General features: G+C 40.2%; 1 protein-coding gene and 1 pseudogene across 1 annotated transcript in view; one reads left to right on the plus strand and one right to left on the minus strand.

The window, feature by feature from the left end:
- Positions 1–26,259, plus strand: part of ACSM3 (acyl-CoA synthetase medium chain family member 3) — a 56,446-nt gene that overhangs the window by 9,476 nt on the left and 20,711 nt on the right. The window contains exons 4-5 of the mRNA XM_019987736.2: positions 21,073–21,280; positions 25,630–25,773. Of these exons, the coding sequence (XP_019843295.2) occupies positions 21,073–21,280; positions 25,630–25,773 (352 nt within the window). The remainder of the gene's footprint in view (positions 1–21,072; positions 21,281–25,629; positions 25,774–26,259) is intronic.
- LOC139179587 (craniofacial development protein 2 pseudogene) lies at positions 124–25,630 on the minus strand (annotated as a pseudogene).

Raw genomic sequence — 26,259 nt, forward strand, 5'->3', positions numbered from 1 at the left:
ATTGCAATATTTAAAGTATGGTGGATGAGAGATTTTCCAAAACATCTAAGTAATCATGAGACATTTATTTTGGCCATTTTTATTTGAAGAACTATATACAACATGGTATTATTCTCGAGAACCTTAGAAATGTGTTGGAAACATGCCATATCTTTTGACCTATGAGTTGGGTTGTTTTTTTTTTTAATAATGAAATACATTTAAGTTAATACCAATCAACAATCGAACACCTATAGACCAACTTCTTCTCTCCTCCTATAGGATTCACAATCATCTGCAACTCAATCAGTCACAAACTCAAGGAACCCATCCTAGTTCCTGCATCAAACCTTTATTCCTCTCATGGTTAATTACCATTCATCTAGTGCCCTAAGCCAGGCATCTGCTACTCCTCCTTCCTAATCAGTTCTTACATCTTATAAATTTGACTTCCTACATGGCTCCAAAGTACCTCATCTTCTCCAACTTCATTGCCCTTTCCTTACTTCATTTTTACTATCTTCTGAGTGGATTTTCCCAAAAGAATCCCTACTCCTGATTCTGTGTGTGTCTATACCCCATCTCAATCCAATTCATCCTCCACAGCAGTGTTTTTCTAGAACACATATGTTATCCTTTTATTTTGCTGCTTGATAGTATTTAATAACTCTTTGTTGCATACCAGATAAAATTTGAGGTGAATTGTGGAAAGCTCTAGCTATCTTCCATTTGTTTTTCTCATTTTCCCACACTCCTACTCTTCAGCCATCTCAAACAGTTTCCTATAAGGTTTGTTATCTTTCTTGTCTCCTTGATTTTGTGCACACTATTTCCTATGCTTAGAAAGTATTTCATTCGCACCTAATCCCCTAAACAACTCCTATTAAACTTAAAAGTCTCAGTTCTAATGTCACCTTCTCAGCAACATCGCCCTGATCTCCCAGTCTAGGTGCTTTCTTTTTTGGGTGGCCACAGGACTAGAAAAGGTCAATTTTCATTCCAATCCCAAAGAAAGGCAATGCCAAAGAATGCTCAAACTACCACACAATTGCACTCATCTCACATGTTAGTAAAGTAATGCTCAAAATTCTCCAAGCCAGGCTTCAGCATACGTGAACCATGAACTTCCAGATGTTCAAGCTGGTTTTAGAAAAGGCAGAGGAACCAGAGATCAAATTGTCAACATTGGCTGGATCATCGAAAAAGCAAGAGAGTTACAAAAAAACATCTATTTCTGCTTTATTGACTATGCCAAAGCCTTTGTCTGTGTGGATCACAATAAACTGTGGAAAATTCTGAAAGAGATGGGAATTCCAGATCACCTGACCTGCCTCTTGAGAAACCTATATGCAGGTCAGGAAGCAACAGTTAGAACTGGACATGGAACAACTGACAGGTTCCAAATAGGAAAAGGAGGACGTCAAGGCTGTATATTGTCACCCTGCTTACATAACTTCTATGCAGAGTACATCATGAGAAATGCTGGGCTGGAAGAAGCACAGGCTGGAACCAAGATTGCCGGGAGAAATATCAATAACCTCAGATATGCAGATGACACCATTCTTATGGCAGAAAGTGAAGAGGAACTAAAAAGCCTCTTGATGAAAGTGAAAGATGAATGTGGAAAAGTTGGCCTAAAGCTCAACATTCAAAAAACTAAGATCATGGCATCTGGTCCCCTCACTTCATGGCAAATAGATGGGGAAACAGAGGAAACAGTGTCAGACTTTCTTTTTTGGGGCTCCAAAATCACGCAGATGGTGATTGCAGCCATGAAATTAAAAGATGCTTACTCCTTGGAAGGAAAGTTATGACCAACCTAGATAGCATATTGAAAAGCAGAGACATTACTTTGCCAACAAAGGTCTGTCTAGTCAAGGCTATGGTTTTCCCAGTGGTCATGTATGGATGTGAGAGTTGGACTGTGAAGAAAGCTGAGTGCCGAAGAACTGATGCTTTTAAACTGTGGTGTTGGAGAAGACTCTTGAGAGTCCCTTGGACTGCAAGGAGATTCAACCAGTCCATTCTAGGGGAGATCAGTTCTGGGTGTTCATTGGATGGACTGATGTTGAAGCTGAAACTCCAATACATTGGCCACCTCATGAGAAGAGTTGACTCATTGGAAAAGACCCTGATGCTGGGAGGGTTTGGAGGCAGGAGGAGAAGGGGATGACAGAGGATGAGATGGCTAGATGACATCACCAACTCGATGGACATGAATTTGGGTGAACTCCAGCAGTTGGTGATGGACAGGGAGGCCTGGCGTGCTATGATTCATGGGGTTGCAAAGAGTTGGACATGACTGAACAACTGAACTGAAAGAAATAGTATGTGTTTCTAATTTAACCTGTACTGTTCTGTCTGGGCATACTCAGTTCAGTTCAGTCGCTCAGTAAACTCCCAGAGTTTACTCAAACTCATGTCCATTGAGTCGGTAATGCCATCCAGCTATCTCACCCTCTGTAGCCCCCTTTTCCTGCTGCCCCCAATCTCTCCCAGCATCAGGGCTTTTTCAAATGAGTCAACTCTTCGCGTGAGGTGGCCAAAGTATTGGAGTTTCAGTGTTAGCGTCAGTCCTTCCAATGAACACTCAGGACTGATCTACTTTAGGATGGATTGGTTGGATCTCCTTGCAGTCCAAGGGACTCTCAAGAGTCTTCTCCAACACCACAGTTCAAAAGCATCAGTTCTTCGGCACTCAGCTTTCTTCACAGTCCAACTCTCACATCCATACATGACCATTGGAAAAACCATAGCCTTGACTAGACAGACCTTTGTTGGCAAAGTAATGTCTCTGCTTTTCAATATGCTATCTAGGTTGGTCATAACTTTCCTTCCAAAGAGTAAGCATCTTTTAATTTCATGGCTGCAATCACCATCTGCGTGATTTTGGAGCCCCCAAAAAAGAAAGTCTGACACTGTTTCCTCTGTTTCCCCATCTATTTGCCATGAAATGATGGGACCAGATGCCATGATCTTAGTTTTTTGAATGTTGAGCTTTAGGCCAACTTTTTTATTGTCCTCTTTCACTTTCATCAAGATACTGTTTAGTCCTCTTCATTTTCTGCCATAAGGATGGTGTCATCTGCATATCTGAGGTTATTTATATTTCTCCTGGAAATCTTGATTCCAGCTTGTGCTTCTTCCAGCCCAGCACATCTCATGATGTACTCTGCATAGAAGTTAAATAAGCAGGGTGACAGTATACATCCTTGACATCCTCCTCTTCCTATTTGGAACCAGTGTGTTGATCCATGTCCAGTTCTAACTCTTGCTTCCTGACCTGTATACTGGTTTCTCAAGAGGCAGGTCAGGTGGTCTGGTATTCCCATCTCTTGAAGAATTTTCCACAGTTTATTGTGATCCACACAGTCAAAGGCTTTGGCATAGTCAATAAAGCTGAAATAGATGTTTTTTTTTTTGGAACTCTCTTGCTTTTTCGATGATCCAGCCAATGTTGGCAATTTGATGTCTGGTTCCTCTGCCTTTTCTAAAACCAGCTTGAACATCTGGAAGTTCACGGTTCACGTATGCTGAAGCCTGGCTTAGAGAATTTTGAGCATTACTTTACTAGTGTGTGTGATGAGTGCAATTGTGCTGTAATTTGAGCATTATTTGGCATTGCGTTTCTTTGGGATTGGAATGGAAACTGACCTTTTCCAGTCCTGTGGCCACTGCTGAGTTTTCCAAATTTGTTGGCATATTGAGTGCAGCACTTTCACAGAATCATCTTTCAGGATTTGAAAGAGCTCAACTGGAATTCCATCACCTCCACTAGCTTTGTTCGTAGTGATGCTTTCTAAGGCCCACTTGACTTCACATTCCAGGATGTCTGGCTTTACGTGAGTGATCACACCTTCGTGATTATCTGGGTCACGAAGATCTTTTTTGTACAGTTCTTCTGTGTATTCTTGCCACCTCTTCTTAATATCTTCTGCTTCTGTTAGGTCCATACCATTTCTGTCCTTTATCGAGCCCATCTTTGCATGAAATGTTCCCTTGGTATCTCTAATTTTCTTGAAGAGATCTCTAGTCTTTCCCATTCTGTTGTTTTCCTCTATTTCTTTGCATTGATCGCTGAGGAAGGCTTTCTTATCTCTCCTTGCTATTCTTTGGAACTCTGCATTCTGATGCTTATATCTTTCCTTTTCTCCTTTGCTTTTCGTTTCTCTTCTTTTCACGGCTATTTGTACGGCCTGCTCAGACAGCCATTTTGCTTTTTTGCATTTATTTTTCTTGGGGATGATCTTGATCCCTGTCTCCTATACAATGTCACGAACCTCCATCCATAGTTCAACAGGTACTCTGTCTATTAGATCTAGTCCCTTAAATCTATTTCTCACTTCCACTGTATAATAAGGGATTTGATTTGGGTCATACCTGAACGGTCTAGTGGTTTTCCCTACTTTCTTCAATTGAAGTCTGAATTTAGCAATAAGGAGTTCATGACATGAGCCACAGTCAGCTCCTGGTCTTGTTTTTGTTGACTGTATAGAGCTTCTCCATCTTTGGCTGCAAAGAATATAATCAATCTGATTTCGGTGTTGACCATCTGGTAATGTCCATGTGTAGAGTTCTCTCTTGTGTTGTTGGAAGAGGGTGTTTGCTATGACCAGTGTGTTCTCTTGGCAGAACTCTATTAGCCTTTGCCCTGCTTCATTCCATACTCCAAGGTCAAATTTGCCTGTTACTCCAGGTGTTTCTTGACTTCCTACTTTTGCATTCCAGTCCCCTATAATGAAAAGGACATCTTTTTTGGGTGTTAGTTCTAAAAGGTCTTGTAGGTCTTCATAGAACCGTTCAACTTCAGCTTCTTCAGCGTTACTGGTTGGGGCATAGGCTTGGATTACTGTGACATTGAATGGTTTGCCTTGGAAACGAATAGAGATCATTGTGTCGTTTTTGAGACTGCATCCAAGTACTGCATTTCGGACTCTTTTTGTTGACCATGATGGTTACTCCATTTCTTCTAAGGGATTCCTTCCTACAGTAGTAGATATAATGGTTATCTGAGTTAAATTCACCCATTCCAGTCCATTTTAGTTCGCTGATTCCTAGAATGTTGACATTCACTCTTGCCATCTCCTGTTTGGCCACTTCCAATTTGCCTTGATTCATGGACCTAACATTCCAGGTTCCTATGCAATATTGCTCTTTACAGCATCGGGCCTTGGTTCTACCACCAGTCACATCTACAACTGGGTATTATTTTTGCTTTGGTTCCATCCCTTCATTCTTTCTGGAGCTATTTCTCCACTGATCTCCAGTAGCATATTGGGCACTTACCGACCTGGGGAGTTTATCTTTCAGTATCCTATCATTTTGCCTTTTCATACTGTTCATGGGGTTCTCAAGGCAAGAATACTGAAGTGGTTCGCCATTCCCTTCTCCAGTGGACCACATTCTGTCAGACCTCTCCACCATGACCCGTCCATCTTGGGTGGCCCCACACGTCATGGCTTAGTTTCATTGAGTTAGACAAGGCTGTGGTGCGTGTGATCAGCTTGGCTGGTTTTCTGTGATTCTGGTTTCAGTGTGTCTGCCCTCTGATGCCCTCTCGCAACACCTACCATCTTACTTGGGTTTCTCTTACCTTGGACGTGGGGTATCTCTTCACAGCTGCTCCAGCAAAGCGCAGCCGCTGCTCCTTACCTTGGACGAGGGGTATTGCGTCACGGCCGCCCCTCCTGACCTTGAACGTGGAGTTGCTCCTCTTGGCCCTCCTGCACCCGCGCAGCTACCACTCCTTGGATGTGGGGTTGCTTCTCAGTCATTCTCATAGGACTGTGAAGAAGCTTCTAAAAGGCAATGACTATGATATATTCATCTCTGTGACTCCAAAGATTGGCTTACAGTAAATTTCAGCAAAATATTTGTTGAATTAATATCTTTATTATAATAAATATTAACTTTCTTAATTTACTATAATCATTATTTGCATTTGAGGAGAGCTATATGCTCTAATCTCATGTGTACTTGTAAATTATTCACTGGAGTTGCACAGTCCACTTTTGCATAGTTTTTTAACAAAATGACTGCTTTCATGAATACTGTTGAAGCTCACTGTCTTAATAACACAGGGCTTCCCTGGTGCCTCAGTGGTAATGAGTCTGCCTGTCAGTGTAGGAGATGCAGGCTCAATCTGGGTTGGGAAGATACCCTGGATAAGAAATGGCAACCGACTTCAGTATTCTTGCCTGGGAAATCCCATGGACAGAGGAGTCTGGTGGGCTACAATCCATGGGGTCACAAAAGTGTTGGACACAACTTAGCAACTAAAAAACAGCTTAGTTACAAACTAATGTTATATATTGGAGAAGGCAATGGCAACCCACTCCAGTACTATTGCCTGGCAAATCCCATGGATGGAGGGGCCTGGTAGGCTGCAGTCCATGGGGTCGCTGGGAGTCGGACACGACTGAGCGACTTCACTTTCACTTTTCACTTTCATGCATTGGAGAAGGAAATGGCAACCCACTCCAGTGTTCTTGTCTGGAGAATCCCAGGGACAGGGGAGCCTGGTGGGCTGCCGTCTATGGGGTCACACAGAGTCTGACATGACTGAAGTGACTTAGCAGCAGCAGCAGCAGCATATATTATGGCTGCAGTTGGTCTTCTTTGCTGCACGGACTTTCTCTAGTTGCAGAGATTAGGGGCTACTCTCTAGTGGTGTGTGAACTTTCACATTGTGATGGCTTCTGTTGTTGTGGAGCATGGGCCCTAGGGCACGAGGTCTTCAGTAGTTGCAGCTTATGAGCTACAGAGTGCAGGCTCAGTAGTTGTGGCACACAGGCTTAGTTGCCCCATGGCATGTGGGATCCTCCCAGACTAGGGATCAAACTGGTGTCCCCTGCCTTGTAAGGTGGATTTTTAACCACCGAACCACCAGGGAAGCACCAGTAACAGACTATTTGATTGCCAGGACCAGAAATCCATTCATATTCAGTAGTTCAATAGTGAAGAAGAATTATTGAATATTTACTGGAGAATTTTACAGGAGAAAAAGTGCAGAAAGAAAAACTGGCCTCTGTAACAGGTCAGGCTATTCAGCAGGCAGTTTCTGTCTCTACTATTTTTGCTCTGAAGCTGTTGGCACGAAGGGGGACCCCTTCCAGGGCTCAAAACTGGGCTCTTGTCTAACACTCAGAAATGAATTGTCTGAGGAGACACATGTGCTGACAAAGCAAGAGATTTTATTGGGAAAGGGCACCCGGGTGGAGAGCAGAAGGTAAGGGAACCCAGGAGAACAGCTCTGTCACATGGCTTGCAGTCTTGGGTTTTATGGTGATGGGATTATTTTCTAATGTGTTGTCTTTAGTCAATCATTCTGACTCGGAGACCTTGGTGGTGCATGCCTTGTTCAGCCAAGATGGATGCTAGAGAGAAAGATTCTGGGAGGTGATCAGACATGTGGTGTCTCCTTTTGACCTTTCCTGAACTCTTCCAGTTGGTGAAGGCTTATTAGTTCTATGTTCCTTACCAGAACCTCCTGTCGTAAAACAACTCATGCAAATGGTTACTACGGTGCCTGGCCAGGGTGGGTGGTTTCAGTCAGTGTGCTTCCCCTAACAGAGCCACAGGGCCTCTTGTCTATCTGCTTCTCTCAAGCTGCTGCTCCTTTGACCTCTTCTTTCTTGCTAAGAAATAATTTCTCTTCATTTTGGTTAGGTGCATAATTTAAGCTGAAACTGAGGGATGAGTCAGCCAGAGGGAGAAAGTATAGGTGATGGAAGCATTCATTCTAAGCAAATGGAAAAGCTTCTACAAAGGTCCTGAGGCAAGAAATAATTTGTAGATTTGAGAAAATGAAAACAGTGCAGTGTGAATATAGGTACTGGCTAGGGGCCACCTCATCCCAGGGACTATAATATGTAAAATCCCTTAACAGAGACTTCTCCTCTAGACAGGCTTAGGTGCGTACTACCAGGATTTGCCCTAGTAAGTCTCCTTTTGCTATGTTCTGTGGCTGCAGTATCCCTTTCTAAAACCAATTTTATATTAATATATTATATATAAGGGTATGGCTTAATCTTGTTGCTCTGTGAATCATTATGTCTCTTTATATTGACTATGAATATCTCTTTTCTATTTTATATTGAGTTTACAGTTTAGCTCTTGGAAGGCAATCTATTTCCCTTATTTCCAAGTTCTTAGAGAGATATGCCTATAGTCTACAGGGCCAACAACAAACTCATCATATTTTCATTTTCAAACTCTTGCATATGTATTGTAGGTCAAATTCCTTTACAACAGAAATCTCAGTATATAATCATTAAAAAAATAGTAATTGCCAAGAATATGTTCCTTTAAGTGCCATTTACCACAAAAAGCTACTATCCCACCCAATCTTGGCCTACAGGTCTTGAAGAAGTTTATATAACACTTGTGGTCCCTCTGGAATTATAATAAACATTCACTCATTTTGAAAGATTGTTGCTGAGTCATGAAAAGACACCGGGATTCTTGGCCTCCGGAGGAGAGGAATTCAATTCGGGTTCAGTGACAAGGCTTGATCACTCAGAGCTTTTGTGTAATAAAGTTTTACTGAAGTATAAAAGAGATAGAGAAAGCTTCTGACATAGACATCAGAAGGGGCCAGAAAGAATGCCCCCATGCTAGCCTTTAGCAGTATGTTATATACCTATCAGTAAGCTGTTAATTAGAGAAAGGAGATATCCTGAAACTCAGAGAGGTACCAGGTCCCTCATCCACAACATGTATTTTAAGATAACATTGGCACCTGGTGACTCATGCCGGGCCATAAAATGATTGACATGAATCTTGAAGAAAGACAGGTTTCCAAGTAAATATATAGTATTATTAACAAAGATTAGGAGAACAATGTATGAATAAAACATACAGGTTTATTGAGCCCTTATCATTCTGAATCTTAAGCAAACTGACTTGAAGAAAGACAGAGTCTAGGGTGAATACATAGTTCATTAACATAGCTTAAGACAAACATTTCCATAAGAAAAAATGCATTGGTTAGCTCAAGATTTGAGAAAAGTGAAGTTCAGGTGGAGCCAGGTGTCATCATGGCAACACAGAATTTTAAGAGAAACCTCCTTTTAATATTGTATAGAGACGGGGAAAAAAATCTGACATTTGTTTGTTTCCTCCTGCCGCTTAAGAGAGAGATAAAAAAATGTCTGACACTTGCAGCCTATTCCCTCTGTTTGGAGACCCCTGGGCTTCCTGCCTGTTATTTTCTCAATTTGCTCATTTTATCATCACAAGAGCTTTATGATTAGGAAGAGAAAATCTCATTTTATAAACAGAGCAGGGAAAGCTTTCATAGTTGGGGAAAAAGGAACATTAAGTCATTTGCCCAAAGGCATTCAGAAACTCAGTGTAGAGCCCAATGCACCCTCTAGAATTTTCTAGAAATTTTTATAAAAATTGAAAATAAGAACAGCTCTTTAAAAATCAACTATATCTCAATAAATTAAAAAAAAATCATCTAGATGTGGTAATTCAACATCATGGTAGTGTGAGATGTTTCCTTTTTCTCTCCCCTTCAATTTGCAACAAGTAAAACATATAACTCTACAAAGGTTCCTCTGCCCAACACACCAAGGTACCAGAGAGATCCACACATCTGTACATCTGAAGGTGGATGGAATGGTACTTAGGAGGTGGATTCAAGGGAACAAGGTGGGGGAGTGCCCATAATCCTGGCTCTTTGACCACATTGGATGAACACACATCTGAGAAAGAACTCAGTGGTGGCTGGGGAGGTGGTGTACACAACTCCAGCTTCCCAGCAGCATCAGTACCTGCAGCTAAAGGGAAGCAGGCAGCAGCAGCAGGGCCTGCAACCCCAGCCCTACCAGGTACAGGTGTGCTTAAGGCTCCAGCACCCCTGCACAAGGCAGCAGGGCCTGCAAACCTGACAGCCACAACAACCCCAGATGCAGCAGAGGTGCCTGCCATCATGGTGCACCCAGCGGTGACATGAGCAACAACAGCAACGCTTGCAGCAGAAGGCACCAAAGACTCCAAAGGCACAAGCAGTGACAATGAGGGCTCCAGGCACACCCCTGACAGAGGTAATGAAGGGTGGAAAATACTGATTCCATAGTACTGTCAGAGGCTGGTCAGGTTAGGGAAAACAAAGACTCGTGTTGTGGTGCCACCTGCTGGAAAACAAAAGAAGGTCCTCTAATTACCAATGTATTGAATTTTTAGAATCAAAATAAACAAATCTTCCCAGGTGGCCCCTAGTAGTTAAGAATCTGCCTGCCAATTCAGGAGACACAAGAGATGCTGGTTCAGTTCCTGGGTCAGGAAGATCCCCTGGAGTAAGAAATGGCAACGAACTCCAGTATTCTTGCCTAGAAAATTCCATGGACAGAGGAGCCCAGTAGGTTGCTGTCCATGGGTTGCAAAGAGTTTGATATGTTTGAGCACACATACACACACAACAATTTTACCTAATAAGAAAGATATTCACTCCTTCAAATGTGTGGGCAGAGGAACAAGATAACGAGCACTGTGAAAAACCACAGTAATAAGGTATCACAAAAAGAAAGTGACACTTCTCCAGAAACCAAACTTAAACTCATGGAAGATTGCAATCAGATACAGAATTCAAAATAGCTGTCAATAAGCACAAGAAAACTCAGAAAGTCATTTCAAGGAGCTCAGGAATAAAATAGAATAAAAACAGAAGGAATATTTTACCAAAAGGTTGGATCTCTAAAAGAGATACAAACAGAATTTCTAGAGCCAAAGAACTCAATAAATGATATAAATAATGCAATAGAAAGCACTGGAAATAGAGCAGACCATAAAGAAGAAAGAATTAGCAAGCATGACTTCAGAAGTCTAGAAATGATCCAGACCAGAAAGGATAACTAAGTTTTATTTTTTTTAATGCAGAATTTCTAAGAGATCTATTTGATTCCATTAGGAAACATAAGGAGGCTTCTGCACAAAAACTACAGCTGAGGGAGTTCATCACCTCTACACCTGCCTTACAGGAAATGTTGAGGGCTTCTTGAAGATGGCAAAGAGTACATGGCAGTAATATCCTCCATGAACACATCAAAAATACATTTACTTGTGGAAAATTCTCACTGAAAACGAATTGGAAACTGGCAGGACTTCTGTACAACCAAGGCTATAAGAAAGACATACATATAAAAGGATAGGGTGGGAATAAAAGTGATTGAGTTGGGACCTGTGCTCCTGGGAGGGAACTTAGAGGAAAAAGGAGATTTCTTGGGTGGACACCTGCCCTAGGGAGTGAGCAGGTCAAGTCATAGACTGGGCATCTCAGCCCTGGGGACCTATGTGGAGGAGGCAATACCCACTAGCCGCTTGGAGAACTATTGGTACAGATAGAAAGGCTGGAGAAGCTTAGATTCCTCTCGTGAGGAGCACACAGATGCTGGTTTGTCCCTGGGCAGGGAAGAGAGAGGTCTGCCCTAGGGGTAACCTAGGGGTTACCAGGTTTTCTGAGACCACCTCACTGTGCACCCCAGTCCAAGGTGACCAGTTCCTGCTCATTCCACACCACAGCATGGCACTAGATATAGGGAAACCACAACCCAGGAAAAGACATGACAATAGGCTACATCTAAGTGGAGCCCCAGACACCTACATAGACAGAACACTGGACCTCTAGACACACAAGCCCTACTTCCTTTATCACTTCCGACCTTTGGGGCAAAGGTCTGGTGCAGGAAGAAGGAAAACACACATTCAAATGGAACAGTGCCAGTTCCAAATGTCCAACAGACACAGAAAAGACACACAACATTACTAATTATTAGAAAACTATAAAACAAAACTACTAGATATAACCTCATACTTATCAGAATATCTATCATCAAAAAGCCTACAGATAACAAATGGAGAGGATATGGAGAAAGGGGAACCCTTGTACACTGTTAGTGGGAGCTCAGATTGGTACAGCCACAGTATGGAGGTTCCTCAAAAACTAAAAATAGAACTATCAGATGACCCAGCAATTCCATTCCTGGGTATATATCTGGAAAAAATGAAAACACTAATTCAGAAAAAAGATACATGCACCCTAATGTTAATAGCAACACAATTTACAAAGTCATGGAAGATATGGAAGCAACCCAAGTGCCCACCAATAGATAACTGGATAAAGAAGATGTGAGATATATAATGGAATATTATTCAGTCATTAAAAAGAATAAAATTTTGCTATTTGCAGCCACATAGATGGACCTAGAGAATATTATGCTTAGTGAAATAAGTCAGACATAGAAAAACAAATACTATATGTTATCACTTATATGTGGAATCTAAAAATAACACAAATGAATGTGTATGCAAAATAGAAACAGATTCACAGATAGAAAACAGAGAGGGAGGGACAGATTAGGGGCATGAGATTAACAGATACAAACTATAATGTATAAAATACACAAGCTATAAGGATATACTGTAAAGCACAGGGAATTATAGCCATTATCTGTAATAACATAAAGGAGTATAATCTGCAAAAATACTGAATTATTATGCTGTACACATGAAACTAATGTAATATTGTAAATTAACTAAACTTTAATTTAAACAAGAAATGTTGAAAGGCTCTTCTACCAAAAACAAAAGGGCAGAAGTACACAAAACCTTGAGGAAGGAAATAGAATCAGAAAATTGCAACTGTACATTAGAATAGGTTGTTAAACAATTATAGCATAAAGGTTAATGGAGGAAAGCAATAAAAAATAACTACAGTTACTTCAATTTGATAATAACCTCACAACACAAAAAGATAATTTTGAAACAACAAAATAATTTGAGGCAATAGAAACATAAAAGGGGAAGAGAGAAAGGAGACAGACTATATAACTAAATGAAGAGAAAGTGAAAGTGTAAATCTCTTAGTCGTGTCCGACTCTTTGCAACTCTATCGACTATACAGTCCATGGAATTTTTCAGGCCAGAATACTGGAGTGGGTAGCCTATCCCTTTCTCCAGCAGATCTTCCTGACCCAGGGATCAAATCAGGGTCTCCTGCATTGCAGGAGGATTCTTTACCAACTGAGCTATCAGGGAAACCCCCCAGTGAAGACAAGACGTTATTGGTAGTAAAAGGACTATTGAGATATAGTGCAACCAGAAAACAAAGATAAATGGCAGTACTAAATCCTCATTTATCAATAATTACCCTAAATGTAGATTGATTGGTAAAAACTTTAACAATTTTCTTAATTAAAAAAAATAAGTAAAATTAAGTAAAAAAAAAAAAAGAGTAACTGGATGGATTAAAAATAAGACCCAACTCTATACCTCCTCCAGGAAACTTCTCTCAGCTCTAAGGTCAAAAATAGCCTCAAATTGAAGGGATGTTAGATGATACTCCAAGCAAATGGCAGCCAAAAGAAAGTAGGTGTAGTCATACTCATATCAGAGAAAACAGACTTTCAAGCCAAAAGATATAAAGCCAGAAGAGATAAAGGTGGACATCATATAATGACAAAGGGAACAATCCCTCAAGAAGACACAAATAATTTATATCTATCTATGTATCTATAGATCTATATTTATCTATCTGTTTGTCTGTCTATCTATCTGTATGTATCTATATACATACACATTTAACACAGGAGTAGCAAAACATATAAAGACCTACATGGAGAAACTGACAGGAGCATAATAGTGGAAGACTACTTTAATGCCTCACTTACATCAATGGACAGATCATTCAGACAGAGTGTCAATAAGAAAACATTAACTTTAAATGAAACATCAGACCAGATAACCTTAATAGATTTATATGAATATAGCATAGCCCATCCAGTGCAATGGAATACACATTTTTCTGAAGTGCACCTGGAACATTCTCCAGGATAAATCACATGTTAGGTCATAAAGCAAGTCTCAATACAATCAAGAAGATTAAAACCATATTAAGCATCTTTTTTGACCACAATAAAATGAAACTAGAAATCAACTATAGGAAATCTGGAAAAATCGTATATATGTGAAAACTAAACATGCAACTTAAAAACTATTGGCTCAATGAAGAAATCAAAGGAGAAAATTTAAAATACCTAAAGACAAATGAAAAGAAAAAGATGATATACCAAAATCTATGGGATGCAGCAAAAGTGGTACTAAGAGTGAATCATGTAGGCCTACCTCAAGAAATAAGAAAAACCTCAAATAATCTAAACCTTATGCCTAAAGGAGCTAGAAAAAAAGAAGAAAAAGAAAAAAAGAAAGAACAAAGCAAGCCCAAAATCTGTATGAGAAAGGAAATGATAATAAAATAATAATAAAAATTAGAGCAGAGACAAATGAAATAGAGAATTAAAAGACAATGGAAAAGATCAATGCAACTAAGAGCTGGTTCTTTGAAAGGATAAATGTGACAAACCTTTAGCTAGACTCTCTGAAAAAATAGAAGGCTCAGATAAATAAAATTAGAAACAAAAGAGGGTAAATTACAATGGATACAATAGAAATACAAAGGATTATGTCTACTATGAAGTCTACTGCTATACACCAACACATTAGACAACCTAAAATAAACGAATAAATCCCTAGAATCCTACAATCTTCCATGACTAAAGAATGAAGATATAGAAAATCTGAATTGACTGATTACTAGTAAGGAGATTGAAACATTAATCGAAAATCTTCCCCAAAATAAAAGTCCTCTAGCAGACAGCTTCACAGGTGAATTCTATCAAACATTCAGAGATTTAGTAGCTATCCTTCTCAAACTATGGGGCTTCCCAGGAGGCACTAGTGGTAAAGAACCTGCCTGCCAATGCAGGAGACTTAAGAGATGCAGGTTTGATTCATGGGTTGGGAAGATCCCCCGGAGGAGGGCATGGAAACCCACTCCAGTATTCTTGCCTAGAGAACCCCATGGACAGAGGAGCCTGGCAGGCTACAATCCATAAGGCTGCAAAGAGTTGGACATAACTGAAGCAACTTAGCACACACACATGCACTTCTTAAACTATTTCAAAAAAATTGAAAAGGAGGGAATGCTTCCCTAACTCATTTTACAAGGCCATCATTACCCTGATTACAAAATCAAACAATGAAAATACACAAAAAGAAAATTACAGGCCAATGTCTCTGATGAATATACATGCAAAAATCCTCAACAAAACATTAGTGAACCAAATACAAAAATGCATTAAAAGGATCACACACCAGGATCAAGTGGGATTTATTCCAGGTATGCAAGGATGATTCAACATCTGCAAATAAATCAATGTAATACACCACATTAACAAAGTGAAGAATAAAAATCATATAATCGAGAATTACCAGGCGATCCAGTAGTTTGGACTCTACTTGCTCACTGCCAAGAGCCTAGGTTCAATCCTTGGTCAGGGAACTAAGATCCCAAGAGCCACAGGGCATAGCCAAAAAAAAAAAAGTAAAAAAAAAAAAAATCATATGATCATGTCAATAGATGCAGATGCAGGAAAAGCATTTGATAAAATCAACACTTATTTATGATAAAAATCTCAAAAAGGGGAAAGAACAAATGTACCTCAAAAGGCCGTTTATGACAAACCCACAGCTAACATAATACTGGTGAAAAACTGAAAGCTACCCCTCTAAGATCATGAACAAGACAAGAGTACCCAATCTTACCACTCTTACTCAACATAGTGCTAAAACTCCTAGTGACAACAATTAGGCAAAAAAAGAAACGAAACACATCTAAATTGGAAAGAAAGAAGTAAAATTGTCATTATTTGTAGACGACATGATTTTATACATTGAAAACCCTAAAGATTCAAACGAATGAAACTAGACCATTATCTTACACCATTCATAAAAACCAACTCAAAATGGATTAAAGACATGAATGTAAAAACTAAAACCATAAAACTCCTAGAAGAAAATATAGACAGTATGCTTGTTGACATTTTTCTTAGCAATATCTTTCTGGATATGTCTCCTCAGGCAAGGGAAGCAAAAGCTAAATTAAAAAAACAAGGCTACATCAAAATAAAAAGCTCTGCACTGCAAAGAAAACCATCAACAAAACAAAAAAGAAAACCTACCAAATGGGAGATGTTTGCAAATCAGATCTGATAAAAGGTTAATATCCAAAATATATTAACTCATGGAACTTCCCTGTGGTCTATTGAAGGACTCTGTGTTTCCATTGCAGGGGGCATGAGTTTGATCCCTGGTTGGGGGATCACACATGCTGCACAGCATGGCCAAAACCATCGAAAAAAAAAAGTTAACTCATGAAACTCAACAACAAACAACCCAGTTAAAAAATGGGCAGAGGATCTGAATAGACATTTTTCAAAAGAATATATATGATGTTCAACACCTGTATGAAAAGTTGTTCATCAGCATGAATTATCAGGTAATTGCAAATCAAAACCACAATATCACTTCACATCTATTAGAATAACTATCGTCAAAAAAACAAGGAATAACAGAGAGGATGTGAAGAAAAAGGAACCCTCATACACTGTTGGTGAGACTGTAAATTGGTGCAGTCACTGTGGAAAAAAGTATGCAAATTCTTCAAAAAATTTAGAACTAAACACACACACACACACACACACACACACACACACACACACAATGGAATACTACTCAGCCATAAAAAGGAATGAAATCTTGCCCTTGCAACAACATGGATGGACCTTGAGAGTCCATAAGGCAAAGTTGTGAAATAAGGCAGACAAAAAAGACAAATACAATATGATTTCACTCATATGTAGAATACAAAACAAATAATAAAACAAAATAAACAAAAATAAAATAACAAAAACAAACTCAGACAACAAAATAGTGATTACAAAGGGCAAGGGGTCTGGGGTGGGAGAAATGGGTAAAGGAGGTAAGATGAGCATGGAAACTAGTCTTTGGTTATAAGTTAAATTCTAATGTTGTCAATATGTAAGTCAAATTATAAGTAAATTTACAATTATTAGTCAAATTATAATTTTTAAGTCAAATTAAAATGTGTACACAAAACATATGTTATAAACCAATGTTACTGGAATTTAAAAAATCATCTAATTCACTTTCTCAAACCTTGATATGCATATGAATCACTGGGTTCTTGTTAAAATGCAGATTCTGATCCAAGAAGCCTGGGAGAATCCTGAGATCCTGCATTTCTAACAAGCTCCCAAGTGATGTAGATGCTGCTATTCCAGGGAACACCCTTCAGCTCACTACAGTCCCTCAGTAGTGTCCAACTTTTTGCAACCCCATGGACTGCAGCATGCCAAGATTCCCTGTCCATCACCAACTCCCAGAGCTTGCTCAACTCATGTCCATCGACTCGGTGATGCGATCCAACCATCTCATCCACTGTCATTCCCTTCTCCTCCTGCCTTCAATCTTTTCCAGCATCAGAGTCTTTTGAAATGAGCCAATTCTTTGCATCAGGTGGCCAAAGTATTGGAGTTTCAGCTTTAGCACTAGTCTTTCCAGTGAATATTCAGGACTGACTTCCTTTAGGATTGACTGGTTAGATTTCCCTGCAGTCCAAGGGACTCTCAAGAGTCTTCTCCAACACCACAGTTTAAATAAATCAATTCTTTGACCCTCAGCTTTCTTTATAGTCCAACTCGCACATCCAAACATGACTACTGGAAAAAACCATAGCTTTGACTAGATAGACCTTTGTCGGCAAAGTAATGGCTCTGTTTTTTAATATGCTGTCTAGGTTGGTCATAACTTTTCTTCCAAGGAGCAAGCATCTTTTGATCTCATGGCTGCAGTCATTGTCCGTAGTGATTTTGGAGCCCAATAAAATAAAGTCTGTCACTGTTTCCATTGTTTTCCCATCTATTTGCCATGAAGTGATGGGACCAGATCCACGATCTTAGTTTTTTGAATGTTGAGTTTTAAGCCAGCTTTTTCATGCTCCTCTTTCACTTTCATCAAGAGGCTGTTTAGTTCCTCTTCACTTTCTGCCATAAGAGTGGTGTCATCTGCATGTCTGAAGTTATTGATATTTCTCCTGGAAATCTTCATTCCAGCTTGTGCTTCATCCAGCCCTGCATTTTGCATGATGTACTCTGTTCAGTTCAGTTCAGTTCAGTCGCTCAGTTGTGTCAGACTCTTTGCCACCCCATGCATTGCAGCACGCCAGGCCTCCCTGTCCATCACCATCTCCCAGAGTTCACTCAAACTCACGTCCATCAAGTCAGTGATGCCATCCAGCCATCTCATCCTCTGTTGTCCCCTTTTCCTCCTGCCCCCAATCCCTCCCAGCATGAGAGTCTTTTCCAATGAGTCAACTCTTCGCATGAGGTGGTCAAAGTATTGGAGTTTCAGATTTAGCATCATTCCTTCCATATAAATCCCAGGGCTGATCTCCTTTAGCATGGACTGGTTGGATCTCCTTGCAGTCCAAGGGACTCTCAAGAGTCTTCTCCAACACCACAGTTCAAAAGCATCAATTCTTTGGCACTCAGTTTTCTTCACAGTCCAACTCTCATATCCATACATGACCACTGGAAAAACCATAGCCTTGACTAGACGGACCTTTGTTGGCAAAGTAATGTCTCTGCTTTTGAATATGCTATCTAGGTTGGTCATAACTTTCTTTCCAAGGAGTAAGCGTCTTTTAATTTCATGGCTGCAATCACCATCTGCAGTGATTTTGGAGCCCAAAAAAATAAAGTCTGACACTGTTTCCACTGTTTTCCCATCTATTTCCTATGAAGTGATGGGACCAGATGCCATGATCTTCGTTTTCTGAATGTTGAGCTTTAAGCCAACTTTTTCACTCTCCACTTTCACTTTCATCAAGAGGCTTTTGAGTTCCTCTTCACTTTCTGCCATAAGGGTGGTGGCATCTGCATATCTGAGGTTATTGATATTTCTCCCAGCAATCTTGATTCCAGCTTGTGTTTCTTCCAGCCCAGCGTTTCTCATGATGTACTCTGCATAGAAGTTAAAGAAGCAGGGTGACAATATACAGCCTTGATGTACTCCTTTTCCTATTTGGAACCAGTCTGGTGTTCCATGTCCAGTTCTAACTGTTGCTTCCTGACCTGCATATGGGTGTCTCAAGAGGTGGGTCAGGTGCCATTTTAGTTCAGTGATTCCTAAAATGTGGACATTCACTCTTGCCATCTCCTGTTTGACCACTTCCAATTTACCTCATTAAAAAATTTAACTCATTTAATCCTTAATAATCCTATAAAGAAGGTAGTGTTATTATAATCCCCATTCTACAGATGCAGAATCTGAGACTCTCAGAGGTGAAGTAGTCTTGTTCAAGACCAAGCTTTAAGAGTATCTGTCTCTAGGACACATTCTTGACTACTATACTGTACCTTACAGTACAATTTATAGCAGATGGGAACAGAAGCACAAAAAAGATGAATGCCTCAATCCTTCTCCTTGGATAAATTATAAAATTAATGTATGTTTTAAGAGGCACTTGGCCACCTGATGCGAAGAGTTGACTCTCTGGAAAAGACCCTGATGCTGGATAAAACTGAGGGCAAGAGAAGGGGGAGACAGAGGATGAGAAGTTGGATGGCATCACTGACTTAGTGGACATAACTTTTGAGCAATTTCAGGGAGATAGTGATGGATAGAAAACCCTAGTGTGCTGCAGTTCATGGGGTTGAAAAGAGTTGGACACGACTTAGCAACAGAACAACAACAAAAGATGCACTGAACCAAGGTGGTTAAATTACAGCTTAAGTCAGACTGCAGTGTTCAGTCCATGCACTGCCCCTGCTACTTCAGTGATTCAGGCAAATTATTTATAGGGTGGACTAAGAATGCTGCCTGCCATATTAGCAAACAAAGGATGTTAGGGCCATCAAGCCATCAGCTGCCTCCAGAGATGAGCCCTGAGGGAACTCAGGTTGAAAAAGAACAGATTAGCCCTAGATAGTTAAGGTGCATATCAAAGGAATGAGATCAGTGAGCCTAGACTCTTGCATCTTCCCATACACAGAAAAGCACTAATTGATTATAATCTTTTGATGTTTCAACTTCCTGGTTTTTGTTGCAAACCCTCGTGTATATCCTGGCTTCTCCCTTCACCCTTCAGAGCAGTCCCTCAGAGCTATCAGAGAAAGCCCTCAGAAAGTCCTCCCAATAAAACAAAATTCTCAACTTTTATGTTGTGTATTTTCTAGTTAACAATAACATTTGTGTTTTTGGTAGAGATTAAATGTTAGAATATACAAACACTTACACAGCACCTAACACTCCAAGTACTCAATAAACGTACAAAGGTCCATCTAGTTAAGGCTATGGTTTTTCCTATGGTCATGTATGGATGTGAGAGTTGGACTGTGAAGAAGGCTGAGCGCCGAAGAATTGATGCTTTTAAACTGTGGTGTTGGAGAAGACTCTTGAGAGTCCCTTGGACTGTAAGGAGATCCAACCAGTCCATTCTGAAGGAGATCAGCCCTGGGATTTCTTTAGAAGGAATGATGCTAAAGCTGAAGCTCCAATACTTTGACCACCTCATGCGAAGAGTTGACTCATTGGAAAAGACTCTGATGCTGGGAGGGATTGGGGGCAAGAGGAGAAGGGGACGACAGAGGATGAGATGGCTGGATGGCATCACTGACTCGATGGACGTGAGTCTGGGTGAACTCCGGGAGTTGGTGATGGACAGGGAGGCCTGGCGTGCTGTGATTCATGGGGTTGCAAAGAGTCGGACATGACTGAGTCACTGAACTGAACTGAATATTACTTTTCAATTCAAAACCCTCTTCAAGTTAAATGTTATGAATGGTCTCCAGATAGAAAATAATTAATTATCCAGGATTTAACATCCTTTCATGTTAGATCAAAAGGGTCCTAGACTTTGAGATTCCTTTAAAGGCAAAAGTATAGCAATGAAAGGAAGACAAATAGATATCCTGCCTGGAAAATTGACTAACTCACCCTGAGAAGGAAATGGCAACCCACTCCAGTGGTCTTGCCTGAAGAATCCCAGGGACGGGGAGCCTGGTGGGCTGCCGTCTATGGGGTCGCACAGAGTCAGACACGACTGAAGCGACTCTGCAGCAGTAGCAGCAGCACCCTGAGAAACACTGAATATACATGGGTTATCTATACTACCTTAATTAACATGATGAAGGAAATCCTTTCTAAATACTTTATTTTCTTCTCTTTTAGGGACAGTTCTAATTCCAGGAACCACTCAGATGACCCAAAAAGACATCCTCTACCGACTACAATCTTCAAAAGCAAAGTGCATTATTACCAATGAAGTTTTAGCTCCAGCAGTTGATGCTGTTGCATCTAAATGTGAAAATCTGCACTCCAAACTAATTGTGTCTCAGAGCCCCAGAGAGGGTTGGGAGAACCTAAAGGAGATGATGAAGTGAGTAACCATAATTGTTGTAGAACAGTTTTCCAAAAAGAAACACAACATTGATAAGATAGTCAACCCTGGATTAACCAGAAAAATGAAAATTAAAATAATAGACAAAGGGAACAACTGGTGATTATAGTGCAAAGCTCTGAGGCAAGGAACTGGTGGTGTTTTTCACAGGTTGGGATCTCAAGGAAGCACACCATAAGACAGACATTAGTTGTGTAAGTGAATTAAGAAGTTATCTTAGAAACAATACCTGTGAAGAAAAGGGAACAATGTGGGATTGGGCAGCTGTTGAAATTTATCATCCACATACTTCAAAAAAGCCATCAGTCAACCTATGGGGATCACTGGAGTTTAGATAGCCCTTCAAAGCTATGTCCAGCTAAAGCAAGAGGTCCAATCAGATCAGATCAGATCAGATCAGTCGCTCAGTCATGTCTGACTCTTTGCAACCCCATGCATTGCAGCACGCCAGGCCTCCCTGTCCATCACCAACTCCCGGAGTTCACTCAGACTCACATCCATCGAGTCAGTGATGCCATCCAGCCATCTCATCCTCTGTTGTCCCCTTCTCCTCTTGCCCCCAATCCCTCCCAGCATCAGAGTCTTTTCCAATGAGTCAACTCTTCGCATGAGGTGGCCAAAGTACTGGAATTTCAGCTTGAACATCATTCCTTCCAAAGAGATCCCAGGGCTGATTTCCTTCAGAGTGGATTGGTTGGATCTCCTTGCAGTCCAAGGGACTCTCAAGAGTCTTCTCCAACACCACACTTCAAAAGCATCAATTCTTCAGTGCTCAGCCTTCTTCACAGTCCAACTCTCACATCCATACATGACCACAGGAAAAACCATAGCCTTGACTAGACGAACCTTTGTTGGCAAAGTAATGTCTCTGCTTTTGAATATGCTATCTAGGTTGGTCGTAACTTTCTTTCCAAGGAGTAAGTGTCTTTTAATTTCATGGCTGCAGTCACCATCTGCAGTGATTTTGGAGCCCAGAAAAATAAAGTCTGACACTCTTTCCCCATCTATTTCCCATGAAGTGATGGGACCAGATGCCATGATCTTTGTTTTCTGAATGTTGAGCTTTAAGCCAACTTTTCCACTCTCCACTTCCACTTTCATCAAAAGGCTTTTATGTTCCTCTTCACTTTCTGCCATAAGGGTGGTGTCATCTGCATATCTGAGGTTATTGATATTTCTCCCGGCAATCTTGATTCCAGCTTGTGTTTCTTCCAGTCCAGCCTTTCTCATCATGTACTCTGCATATAAGTTAAATAAACAGGGTGACAATATAGAGCCTTGATGAACTCCTTTTCCTATTTGGAACCAGTCTGTTGTTCCATGTCCAGTTCTAACTGTTGCTTCCTGACCTGCATACAAATTTCTCAAGAGGCAGATCAGGTGGTCTGGTATTCCCATCTCTTGAAGAATTTTCCAAGGTTTATTGTGATCCACAAAGTCAAAGGCTTTGGCATAGTCAATAAAGCAGAAAGAGATGTTTTTCTGGAACTCTCTTGCTTTTTCCATGATCCAGTGGATGTTGGCAATTTGATCTCTGGTTCCTCTGCCTTTTCTAAAACCAGCTTGAACATCAGGAAGTTCACGGTTCACATATTGCTGAAGCCTGGCTTCAAGAATTTTGAGCATTACTTTACTAGCATGTGAGATGAGTGTAATTGTGTGGTAGTTTGAGCATTCTTTGGCATTGCCTTTCTTTGAGATTGGAATGAAAACTCACCTTTTCCAGTCCTGTGGCCACTGCTGAGTTTTCCAGATGTGCTGGCATATTGAGTGCAGCACTTTCACAGCATCATCTTTCAGGATTTGGAATGGCTCAACTGGAATTCTATCACCTCCACTAGCTTTGTTTGTAGTGATGCTTTCTAAGGCCCACTTGACTTCACATTCCAGGATGTCCAGCTCTAGGTCAGTGATCACACCATCGTGATTATCTGGGTCGTGAAGATCTTTTTTGTACAGTTCTTCTGTTAATCAGTAACTGGGTACAAACTGTCTTTAGAAGGAGGCATGACCTTGAGCAAGGCAGCTATCTTCAGCCAAGGCAATATCTGAAGAGGGATCTCAGCACCTGAAGGGAAGCATGTCCTAAAACTCTGCAGCAGGATCTAGGAGGTGCATCACAGCATCAATCACAGAGCTATTATCATTTCCCATAGGAACTAATCAGAATCAATCCTTCTGTGGATGTTGTATTATTCCCTTGCTGACAGTGACATTTCTATCAGGTTATAGTAAGAAGAATACTTAATAGATGCAATTAATAAAACTATTACACAGATATTCAAGCCCTGATATGGGGTGCTTCTAAGGGTCACTTGGAACTTTTTGTCAAGTATTGGTTATCTTAGCTTTAGGGTGGCAGCAAACTCCCTCTCTAGAATGAGCTTCCTACCTTTACTCAACGATTTTGGAGCAAGTTTGCAACTATGGACTTGTTCTTTGTCATTGTTTAGTTGCTAAGTTGTGTCCGACTCTTTGTGACATCATGGACTGTAGCGCACCGGGACTTGTTATGACTCTTCTAAAATAGCTAACATTTGTTGTGTGCATACATGCTCAGTTGTTCAGTTGTGTCCCACTCTTTGAGACCCCATGGACTGTAGCCCACCATGCTCCTCTGTTCATGGCATTTTCCAAGGAGGAATACTGAAATTGCCATTTCCTATTCCAGGGGATCTTCCCAACGCAGGGATTGAACCCATGTCTCCTGTGTCTCCTGCACTGGCAGGTGGATTCTCTATTGAGTTCTTACCAAAAGCCAAATTCTGTTCTAATAAAAATAGTGTTATAATTGTATAATATCTAACACTTATATGGCATTGGTTATGTGCCAAAAACTGCACTTCAGATATATTGGGTTGGCCAAAAAGTTCATTCGAGTTTTTCAATAATATATTATGGAAAACCTCAAACAAACTTTTTGGCCAACTCAATATTAACTCATTTAAATATCACAACAAACTATGGGGTAGGAATTGTTAAATATACAGATACTCATGCTCAGTCACTTCAGTCATATCCAACTCTTTGCGACACTATGGATGGGATTTTCTGGGCAAGAATACTGGAGTGGGGTTGCCATTCCCTCCTCCAGGGGTTTTTCCTGACCCAGGGATCAAACTCACATCTTCTGCATTGCAGGTGGATTCTCTGGTTAGACAGATAAATAAGGTCAAATGTTAGGATCTGGCAGAACTGCATTTCACACTCAGGCAGTCTAGCTTCTAAGCCCACACTATTACCTGCTAGGTTTACTGCTTCTGAGAGATTGGTACAATAAACCTTCCGTAGGTTTCATGAGCAATAATATTTGTGATAGAAGTGATAGGTACACAGTTATAGGTACTAGCTTTATAATGAAAAAAATTATGGAATCATAGCCTAAACATTTGGTTTAGCTATGTTAGGATTTAAAAATAGAAATAGTTCTCATAGCTGAATATTTCTGATTCATTCATTTTCAGCTCAATATTTCCTAATAAAATTCTGTATGATTCTTAGAGCCTCAAATGTACAGAGTTTACTTCCTTTCAGCTGCCCTGATGTATGACATATATAAAAGCCCAATTATCATCTGGAACCAAAATGTTTTCTTTCTTTAACTGAAACCCTTCCTTCCCTAAGTGGATACATAGATCCTCTTCAGTCTTTTTGCTTACTATATTCAGAACTATGTAGATTCTCTTGTGCGAAACAGAAAAACCATCCTTTTTAGGGGGCAGCAAATGGTTTTTTACAAACGGGATGGATAATAAATATATAGGATTTGCAGGCCATGTAGTCTCTATCATACCTACTCACTGTCATAGTGTAGAAAGCAGTCATAGGCAATACGTAAAAGAATGGACACAGTTGTGTTGCAATAAAACTTTATCTGTGAAAACAAAAGGCAGGCCATGCTTGGCCCATAGGCCTGTAGTTTAATGACCCCTGCCTTATACCATTACACATGACTTCTATTAACATACTCATTTTTTTTAAAATCACATTTTACCTCACATATACATGATTAGAAGATCATAGAATACTCATTCTGTAGAAGGTATGATAAAATTCTTGAGTTTTTTTGTAATGCTTTCACTCTTCTTCATCACACAGTAAAAAGCTATGAAGTCAACCTGTTATAAATGGGCTATTGATGGCAAAGTTTAGCTTGTTTCCAGAAAGCACCTTAAAAGATGGAGAGAGATGGCTTTTACCTTGGAATTCAGTATAAGTCCCTGGGGCTTAATCAATGAGATGAAGAGGTCTGAGTAAATCCTTTTCTGTGGTAACAGTCTATGATACTGTGTTTAATATATACAACCATTGTAATTCTTCCTTCATAGACATGCCAGTGACAACCACACCTGTGTGAAGACAAAACACAATGAGATGATGGCCATTTTCTTTACCAGTGGAACAAGTGGATATCCTAAAATGACTGGACACACCCACAGCAGTTTTGGTTTGGGATTATCTATAAATGGAAGGTATTTTCACAGAACTGTAGTTTGAAGTGTCAATGCTACAAAAATGATGATTCCTTTATTTGTATTTTAAATTTGTTTCCATATATATATATATATATATATAGTTAAGTCTCTCTCTCTATATCTCAAGTGTGTGTGTGTATATATATATATATATATATATATTTATATCTCAAATGTATATATGTTGTTGTTGTTCACTTTCTAAGTTGTGTCCAACTCTTTGCGACCCCACGAACTGCAGCATGCCATGCTTCCCTGTCCTTCACTATCTCCCAGAGTTTGCTCAGATTCATATCCATTGAGTTGGTGATGCTATGTAGCCATCTCATCCTCTGCTGTCCTCTTCTCCTTTTGCCTTCAATCTTTCCCAGCATCAGGGTGTTCTCCAGTGAGTCTGCTCTTCGTATCAGGAGGCCAGAGTATTGGAGCTTCAGGTTTAGCATAAGTTCTTCCAATGAATATTCAGGGTTGATTTCCTTTAGA

This window comes from Bos indicus, chromosome 25 (genome assembly GCF_029378745.1).
Source record: "Bos indicus isolate NIAB-ARS_2022 breed Sahiwal x Tharparkar chromosome 25, NIAB-ARS_B.indTharparkar_mat_pri_1.0, whole genome shotgun sequence".
In the NCBI taxonomy this organism is placed as follows: Eukaryota; Metazoa; Chordata; class Mammalia; order Artiodactyla; family Bovidae; genus Bos; species Bos indicus.